The 9,961-nt window shown below is 33.7% G+C and overlaps 1 protein-coding gene across 1 annotated transcript; it reads right to left on the bottom strand.

Moving 5' to 3' along the window:
• Window positions 1-3,729: 3,729 nt before the first annotated feature.
• LOC131864136 (germin-like protein 8-2) lies at window positions 3,730-4,483 on the bottom strand. Its single transcript, XM_059215153.1, has 3 exons — window positions 4,357-4,483; window positions 4,078-4,262; window positions 3,730-3,909 (listed from the first exon to the last, which is right to left on the bottom strand). The coding sequence occupies exons 1-3, from the start codon at window positions 4,481-4,483 to the stop codon at window positions 3,730-3,732; spliced, it is 492 nt and encodes a 163-aa protein (XP_059071136.1).
• Between the last annotated feature and the right edge of the window lie 5,478 nt (window positions 4,484-9,961).

Here is a 9,961-nt window from a genome sequence, read left to right as displayed (position 1 = left end):
TCTTGTATGGGGCTCATCTAGTTGTAGAGAAAATTATTTACACATCCCCATCTTCTGTAGATCAAGTTCATATGTAGGCGAACCAGTCAAGCATGATGAAGATTTCGAATATTGGTCTTAATAATAGCAACTTTATATGTTTTCATTCATTATCCTTGTTTATCTTCATTTCCTCTACTATTATAAAGTGCTTGTCAAATCATATTGTTTGGAGTATGCGAAATATATTATGTAGCCAAGGATATGATATTATAATGTATGTTATTCAATGCATATGCCAACATGTGGTACACATACCTTAAATTAGTTATAATTGGTCATAAGCTATATTAGATAATTAGGAGGCCTAGATGAATTTAGTGGTTTACACCTCAGTTATATTGCTAGGAGTTCTAGATATAGGACACGATTGTCATTGCAAAGACATGTGTTGAATACGACATTGCATTTGGAGTCTCTTGGAGATATAGTATGTAGCGAATTCTTCCATAAGGAATATTATAAACTGTTATCGGACCTCAAGGCATTATTCTATTTTTGTATATCAATTAAGAAGGTCAACATGTGAAGCTCATATCTCTCTCGATTTGACAAAAGAAAATTATAATTCATAGAGGCTTTTAATCAAGAACTTGTCCAGTCTATTACAATATTGATTTTTAGCATATTTGAGGTAGCTATTGTGAACTTAGGGGTTCCACAAAATTCACTCTTAGTGTTGCAAAACAGTGATCGTTGTTTTTATTTATTCTAGGTGGTTAAACAAGGGCACATTGATCCACCAGAAGTCTAGATTTGAATTCATTTTGAGTAACTCATTACAATTTTAGGGGTTTTCATAAATTTTCTCCTCAGTCAGTTAGCACATGATTTTCTTATATTTTTATATTTTTCGAAAGGTTGTAAAAATTTATCACTAGTTTATATTTTTCGATTTGAGGGTGAAAAAATTATGAAATGATTGACTCAAATTTGTGTCAACAATATGGATAGAGCATGTTCTATTGAAATATATTTCCTTAAAACCCTATTTTTAATGGGGATTCCTGATTTTAGTGCAAGTGGAGATATATTAGAATGATGGAACCAATATAAAAGATCTTACGATGCAAATTATGGAACCGGTATGTGATCTAGATAGATCGTCAAGCTAAAACCAAAGGAATGATCACCTATGGATGACTCGGTGATAGGAAATGACATCATATTTGTAAAGACTTGCAACAATAGATTATTGACCTGAATTAGTTGTATTGTATTGACCTAAAACCTCTTCAATGACAAATTTGTGAGTCAAATACATCTATTGGTTATCTAGAGTTCTATATCATTTAATGTAAATTGTCTCTTTTACATTTTTTAAATTTGGATATCTAAGGTCACATATGGCTCAACTCGATGCAACATGTCCGCTATTGTTTTGTCCTTTCCTTTGAAGATCTACCTCAATTCTAGAATTTGCAATCACTCTCTTTTATTTGGATGCATGTTATTAAGACCACTTACTCAAATAATGAACAATAACTCAAGTTCTTGCAAAACATAAAAAATATCGGAGATATTGCTCACCATTGGGTCATGCATTTTGTCTACATTTTCCAATATTTTGGATTTTCCCAACTTGAATCTTGTACATAAATAACCAAAGCCACATTATTCTATTTTGGTGTAGCATTAACCACAATGACCTTGAGAGAGAACCCTAGGTTTAGTGAATGTCATGAATTATTTGTGCTAGTGAACCACCACTATTTGCAGGACTCATATGATTGACGTGCGAATCTTTCATAGAGAGACGAGAAACCCGGTGAATAAATAGATTCCTCGTGGAACATGATCAAGTAATTACTTATACCTCATTGACTCCCTATTTGCGTAGGCAAGGGATCGCATATGTGGCATTAGACATGCTAAAGAAAAGATCATAAGCACAATCTATCAGAGCAATGTGTCATCTTACAATAGCCTTATTTGTTATCTATGTGAACAATGTAGAATGGGCTTGATAATTAATATATTGATCGATACAGTTGGAGATGGATGCAAGCGCAATGAAACTTCTCATATTACTAGATTATTTGAGGTATAGACATCCAAGGCATGACGGAAGAGGCTTTTAAGCTTCACAATGAACTGATCGCTAGAGGGGCTATATATGAAGCTTTATTCATTTGAACCCCTAAAAATACATAGGAAAAATAGAAGATTATAAAATTGACATATCTCACCGATAATGTATCAGTTATATCTATTATCTTATTCTTCATTACAGTGTAATTGACAACTTCTCAATATGACGACACTTTTATCTTCCTCATATCAATTAGCAAATGGCTTCAATATGAAAATATCCTCCGCCTTCACATATTTCTCAAACTTACACCTGCATATCCATGGATCCAAGGAGCTCCTTTATGCACCTCTTAGGCTTGCAACAATAATATTTTTCCCGCATGAAACATACATGGCCTACGGCAACAATATTTTCCTATCCTATTGTGCTTATTCACATATGCAGATTTGCATTTGCTTTGATAGGAAACCTATGGTTAAATTATTGGTTATCATATTTGATGATCTATAGAAATGCTTATACAAGGAGGAAATGGTTTGAGGAATTTTTTTTGTAACCGAACTGATAGTTTATGATTGAACAAGGTAATATATTGCTAAATTTTTCAACTAATCATATTTTTAATATTACATACAAAGTTTTTAAAATCAACATGAGCATTATCCTTTTTCCCTTTAGTATTTAGATCTTCATACATAACATCCACATTGACATATTTATTATAACGTAGGAATGAATTAGGGGAGATTTAGAAAAGCTTATTTTGGGAAGCCATAAATTAATTACCCTCATAATTAACACCATGTAAATGAATTGTGTTATTATCAATAATCTATCTTCACTGTCTTAGATTTTCCATGTCATTCCAACTTATTAGAAATGTTTAATACAAGAGGCCCCTCAATCATAACCCTTATGTAGGTAGATTGATGTAAGAATAGGTGTAATATGTGTCAAGGTTATCATATTATCCCCGATAAAATATTGCGATATTGGATGCAATGGATATTCTAGTTCTATGGATTTTCTTGGAATTTAGACATAATGAAACCGTATTGCATTCCATCGAAGGTATACTATATTTATTAGAGCAATCATTCTTATCTTGAGGAGAGTCCCTAACCTTCTGGAATGACTTCTTTGATGGGGAGTCTTGAAGCATTGGATGATTGTGAGGGTGATTTGAAGAACAACTACTAATTATATTTCCCAATAACTATTTCCTACTTCCAAACCATTCACCTTTTATGTCAGAGCTAAAATGAGGTTAAGACTATGTTAAAGAACACCCTTGACAGATTGGCATGCAAGAATTATAGTGTTACTCATTCTATCCAAGTCAAGCACTTTGTTTGTTGTTGTTCCTGCAATATTTATGTTAAAGAATATATTGTTAACATGTTGCAAATGAATGTATACCTAATACAAGGATGCTCTTGTATAAAATATTCATAAATGCCTTCAGATGCTTCAAATTAATCCTTCATCTTTGGAATATGCGGAGGATATAGTCATGTTCAAAACAGATGCTATGAATAGCAGAAGAGGACGGCAATAACTCTAGAAAGATTGTTTTATTGAACGGCAAGGAAAAAGAATTTGGGAAAGACTTGGTCCCCTCTTGATTGTTTTGTTTGATAGAACACAGCAAATTCTTATGCGAATTTCTTCTGAATGTAATCCACAACTTCCTGTGTGATGCGGAAGGCCTTGGCCAATACGGAATCTGGGAGAGGAGGATCCGCTGCAAACAGAGAGTTGGCGATTGTCTGAACTCCCGGAAGCTGGCTGCTCAATGCAGATATGGCCACCGCATTTTCATGCCCCACATTCTGCTGGAAATGCACAAGTGCCTTTGGAAACACAAACACATCTCCCTTCTCCAACGTTTTGCTGAAAAACTTGTTGTTGGTGTCAATGAAACCCACAAGAAGCTGGCCTTCCAGTAAAACAAGAACTTCGGTGGCTCTTGGGTGTGTGTGAGGAGGATTTATTCCACCCACTGCGTAGTCGATGCGGACCAACGATATTCCCAACGTATTGAGGCCTGGTATCTGTTTAACGTTCGCCATCGTTACGTTGGAGCCCACATCATTGTCGGTGTTCCCTGCCTGCCCAAGTCCCCGGAAGAAGAAGTCGTCTGCTGAAACTTGCATTGGGTCTTTGCAAACGAACCCGTTCACCAAAACTGTTTAAAGCAAAATCAAATCAATCTATTACTAACTCGACTCGTCTAATAAGCAAATCATTACCATTGTTTATGTATAAAGTTTTTTACTCACCTTTGCTTTCCTCATCTGCAACGCAGAAATCTTGCAAGGGATCGGAATCCCCTGCCATGACCCTGTCGCTGTAACAACATATCAACAGAAAAAGTCCCAGTGTGAAGTAAATCATTCGGTTAGCCATTATAATAGAAACGCAGATAGTACAAGAGCTCAGAAGGATATGAATGTGTGTTACAAGCCCATTACAAGCTTTATATAGCCCAAACCTTATGACTAATTCATCTTCACTCCGTATATTAAATCACCAATCCTTGTAATATTATAATAATATACTTCCAGAGTTGTTGCTCTTTTCGATACGTCAGAGTAAGTCTTGCTGCAGCATATGGCTATCTCACCTGCTACCGCAGATGTATTCTCACCATTCTTTCATTATCGTTGAAATTTTCTATCTTCTGCTGCATATGCTTATCTGAAGATCAGCTTACCTCCTGCCTTAGACGTATTCTTCCTCATATTCTCGCCACCGCCATTAATTTAGTAATGTGGAAACGATTAGACTTTATTGGAGCGATGGCCTTCTTCAAAGGAACTAATATATACATTTTTCTCAGCCGTCTCAGAATTGGTAAAAGAGGAAATTTTCTTGGATGTTGACACAAACACCGTCCATGCATGCTTTATATTGCGTCTTTCTTGAAAACCTTTTTACGCTCGGGTAGGATAATCTCAGTTTTATTATAAAAATATACGTGTTATATTCGTGAGCCTTTAAAACAAAGAATAGTTCTAAATTATCATTAATATTTTTGGTTTATAATATTAAGGATTCATGTTAATTATAGAGTTTGGTTGCGAGAATTTAAATAAATAAATAAGAGAATGGGTTGTTTTGTGATTGAAAGGATGAACTTGGTGTACAAGGCAAATTCATCGTGGCATGTGCATGTATATGTTACATACTCAACGTCATAGGACTCATGCTAGACGAGGTGAGAAAAGGAATAAGACGAGTGGGCGTTATGACACTCATTTCGCACAACGTAAAACAAGAATGATAAGGTGATCGAGATTTGGAACCCTTACGCAACATGTCTCAAGGGAGGAACTCCTGAAGGCAACATTCCCTCTAATTCCTAATTGGTAGTGAACCGGTCGGGCCTCTATGGCGTGACCTAACACCTATAGCTAAGTAAACCCTAACTAAGCTAAATTATATATAAATTTAACAAATTTTAACTAATTACCAATGATATATAAAGAGATTAAATGCGGCAAACGAATAAATGATAATTTTCTATTAAATATTTTTAATAAGTAAATATACTGTTTGTTTTAACTAAATATTAGCCACAACGATAGTTTATTCTTCTGAAGAGTCCAACTCAACTAAATTAAAACGAAATAAAGAGTGAATTTTCTCAATCCTAAGCTGATATTTTACTTTCTTTTAAAACCAAATTTTTGAAATAAAAGTATACTACACTTTGATTTCAGATTTAATTTAATTAATTACCATTCACTATCAATTAGATAAATTAAATTATTTCACTTGACTAATTAATTTGAGAGGCCACATCACATTTAAACGATTCCAAGACATGTTAAATCCTAAAACCTAGCACACCAACTCCACCTAAGGTTTTTCATTTCCTAAAGTTATATTAAATTAAATTCTCTTAAAAGAATTAATTATCATGCTAAACCCGCTTAATGGGGCCTTAACCGATATGGTAACACTAGAAACCCAAACTCAAGTTTGCTGTGTGTGTGTGTTTACAAAGGTAAATATACTTTGTATAAAATATATATTTTTAAATAGGTGAACATACACATCTAATTACAAATAACTATTTTTAATTTTAAACCAAAGTTTAAGTAGAGCAAGTTTTTTTATTTTGTAGGATAACAAAGAGAACAATATTTGCGTGATAAACATCCCCTTCACTTTATTAACTAAAAATATTAAGAAAAGTGCATGAAAATTTCACACTCTTAAAGCTAATTTAATCCACTATTACTAATAACTTTAATTTGTTCATTAAGTATCAATAACTTTTAAACGTATGAAATGCAAATTATCACAAGCGCTAAGTTATTTCTTAAACAAACTCAGCCCTTAAACAATATGTATATTTTTTAGAAAAGTAAAATATAATCGCTTCTAAACACAACAACATCATCATTTATCAACTTGATATACACAACATTACAAGGGACCCATTTGATAAAATTTTTAACAACTTACTCCAACCCATTTAAAAAATGTAATAAAAATTCTAACCCAAACGTGAGAATGAATATTTTCATTCCAATGTCAAGGTAGCACCCCATTTGATTCCACAAAAAATCTTACAAAACACAATTTTTAAACAAGCCAATGGAGAGCTCACCTTCCAACATTTGGGCTTTCTCACAACCAACCCCCAAGCTAAGAGGCCCATGAGAAACTTGATTTCCCAATATAAATACTCCACGCAGATGTAAAATCCATTAAGGGAGTCCAACACCATATAATTCACATCCCTTCTAAATTATATCGAACCATTTTTCCACAGATTTTCCAAAAGAATCAAGGATACTCATACCCAAGAAATCTCCTTCTCAACGAGAAAAAATCGTTCCCTTGGAGGTTCCACATATCCCTCACCCTACACATGAGTTTCTCTGATCAACTTGGGAGAGCCTAAACCCTCACACACGTGTCATATACATAAGAAAAGACATAGAAAGATGAAATTTAAAAATCAAATCAAAAGCCTCCACTAACATATTTACAACAAAATGGAATATAGCATTCTAAAGATTGAATCATATCAAAATATTTCCTTAATAGATGAGGAGGGTTTGATAGAAATTTCTCAAAGACTCTTTTGAGTCCTTCCACAAAGCCTCCCAAAAAATCCCAAAAAGAAAGATGCAAAAAATAAAATAATAAGCCATACAAAGACTCTTAGAATGGTATATACAATATGTGTCATATGACCTCCCCTCCCCTGGTCAGGAGGTACCACATTGATCTCATTCACCTCCTCTAACCCCTTCTCACCAAAACCTAAGGGTATGTGGATATCACAAATGCTCCTACGTGTGAGAGCATTGGGATGAGAGGAATAATATTGTATACTCTTCCCCAATAGGATCCTTTGGATCCACTCATATGTGTGAGGCATGCGGAAGCACCATTCATAAAATTGTTGGAGTGGATTTGAAAGTGGTAATTTACTTACTGTCACCCGCAAGTTAGACTTTCGACACCTTTTTTCTAAGAGACTTGGACAAGATCAAATGATGGCAAAATCCCATGGACTAATTCCCAAAAAGGTACCCAACTCATAAGTGTTTCTTTATGGGCCTAAATACACTCAAAAATAGATGAAACCGACACTTTAAAATCATTCAAAAAAATGCTCAACATAACACCTATTTTTTCTATAAGGATGCCACTGGGCGCAGATACTAACTTACTCATATATAAAAACAAAACAAAAATATATTTAAAAAAAAAAATACATCACATTACAACAATTGCTAAAATCAAAGACCTTAGTCCCTATCATTAACTAAGGTCAAGGCTTCACTAAGAATTTAAAATGAATAGGATTTTCTTAGGAAACTCCAATTTCTATTAGCTATGAAAATTTCCTACACACTCAAAGAAAATAAATAAATTTCCAATATAGGTTGAAATAAAATGCACACATAATCATACATTTGATAAAAAAATAATTCTTCACGACCAACATAGTCCAATACAACATCGTACTATAACTTGATTATATTTTAATGTTTATTAACGAAATCTGACATTGATTTGTAATATAAAAAGTGTAGATAAAATTTGTTTTTGATTGGATAAGGTGGGAAGAGGGTCCCACAACCAAAGTTAGAATACTAGAATAAAGAAGTTCAATAACAAACAAGTTACTGCGCCGACACAACCGCAAAACTACCAAAATAACAAACCACGAAAAAATATTTAGACTTCATATTATGGAGGCTCATAAGAGCATTTGACTCTTTCATGACCAATTTTTGTCTTTAATTATAGCTCTCTCAAGCAGTACCCTCGTTGCTTCTTTTCACCTTCCATATTTAGTTTGATTTCTTTTTTCTTTTTGCCTTTTTTGTTCCATCCTTGACTTATGCCTATTGCGATAGTCAGTCAAAAAGATCGAGAAGTCATAGAAAAAATCCATTAGGTCCTTAATGATAGTAAGAAAATGAAAAAAATGAGTCCCCAAATTGAGAAACTCTATCGCCTAATAAATTTATTTTCTCTTTCAGTCTACCTTGTTTTACCTCCATCTCCTAAGTGTTTCAGTATGGGTCTGTGTACACTTATAAATAGATGAAACAAACACTTGAAAGTCATTCAAAAACCTACTCAGTGTGAAATCTATCTTTCCATAAGGATGCCGCTGGACGCAAATGCTAACTTACTCAAATATCAAAATAAAATAAAACTATATTTAAAACACAAAATACATCACATTACAACAATTACTAAAATCAGAGACCTTAGTCCCTATCATTAACTAAGGTCAAGGCTTCACTAGGAATTGAAAATGACTAGGATTCTCTTAGGGAACTCCAATTTATATTAGCTATGAAAATTTCCTACACGCTCAAATAAAAAAAAAAATTATTTCCAATATAAATTGAAATAAGATACACACATAATCATACATTTGATAACAATTTAATTAAAGATATGAGATTTCCACAATTCATTTGATAAAAATAAACTCGTAAACAATTTAATTCTTCACTACCAACATAGTCCAATGCAACATCATACTATGACCTGACTATATTTTAATGTTTTTTAACCACATCTAACATTGATTTGTAATATTAAAAGTGTACACAAAATTTGTTTTTGATTAGATAAGGTGGGAAGAGGGTCCCATGCCCAAAGTTAGAATATTAAAACAGAGAAGCTCAATAACAAACAAGTTATTGCACCAACACAACCCCAACACTACCAAAATAACAAACCACGAAAAACTATGTAGACTTCATATTATGGAGGCTCATAAGAGCATCAAACTCTTTCATGACCAATTTTAGTCTTGAATTCTAGTTCTCTCAAGTAGCACCCTCTTTGCCTCTTTTCACCTTCCATATTTGGTTCAATTTCTTTTTTCTTTGTGCCTTTTTTGTTCCATCCTAGACTTATGCCTATTGCGATACTCAGCCAAATAGGTCGAGAAGTCATAGAATAAATCCATTAGGTCCTTAATGATAGCAAGAAAATGGAAAATTGAGTCCCCAAATTGAGAATCTCTATTGCCCAATAAATTTGTTTTCTCTTTCAGTCTACCTTGTTTTACCTCCATCTCATAGTCATCGTTATCCTCCTCTTCACCATGCTTAACACTCTTGTTTCTTTGTGAAGTTTAAATAAGTGGGGTGGGATCTGGTGCTATGGAAGCCAAGCTGGTTTCCAAGTCCTCCTCCTCCACGATGATAAGATACTATGATTTGGAGACGTCTTTAAGGGATAGGTCCAAAGTGAAATATTTTGTAGGTAGGTCAAATACTTGACCTTTTCTTTCCTCAACTGAGTACAATATCACTTTCAAAGTGTTAGTTATCATATATGTGTCATCGTTTTAGTTTCAAATTTCTTTGTCTTGGATATTAATTACCACAA

Source organism: Cryptomeria japonica, unplaced genomic scaffold, assembly GCF_030272615.1.
Source record: "Cryptomeria japonica unplaced genomic scaffold, Sugi_1.0 HiC_scaffold_77, whole genome shotgun sequence".
NCBI classification, from domain to species: Eukaryota; Viridiplantae; Streptophyta; class Pinopsida; order Cupressales; family Cupressaceae; genus Cryptomeria; species Cryptomeria japonica.
Note: the sequence above shows the minus strand (reverse complement) of the source record. Positions and strands in the feature narration are given on the sequence as shown.

Bases quoted from the DNA above. Each gene is read 5' to 3' on its own strand.
- LOC131864136 (XM_059215153.1), bottom strand. From the start codon at position 4,483: ATGGCTAACCGAATGATTTACTTCACACTGGGACTTTTTCTGTTGATA. The intron at 4,263-4,356 runs GTGAGTAAAAAA...TGCTTTAAACAG, and splicing joins TGCAGATGAGGAAAGCAAAG to TTTTGGTGAACGGGTTCGTT. The intron at 3,910-4,077 runs GTGGGTGGAATA...GTGCATTTCCAG, and splicing joins TGGTCCGCATCGACTACGCA to CAGAATGTGGGGCATGAAAA.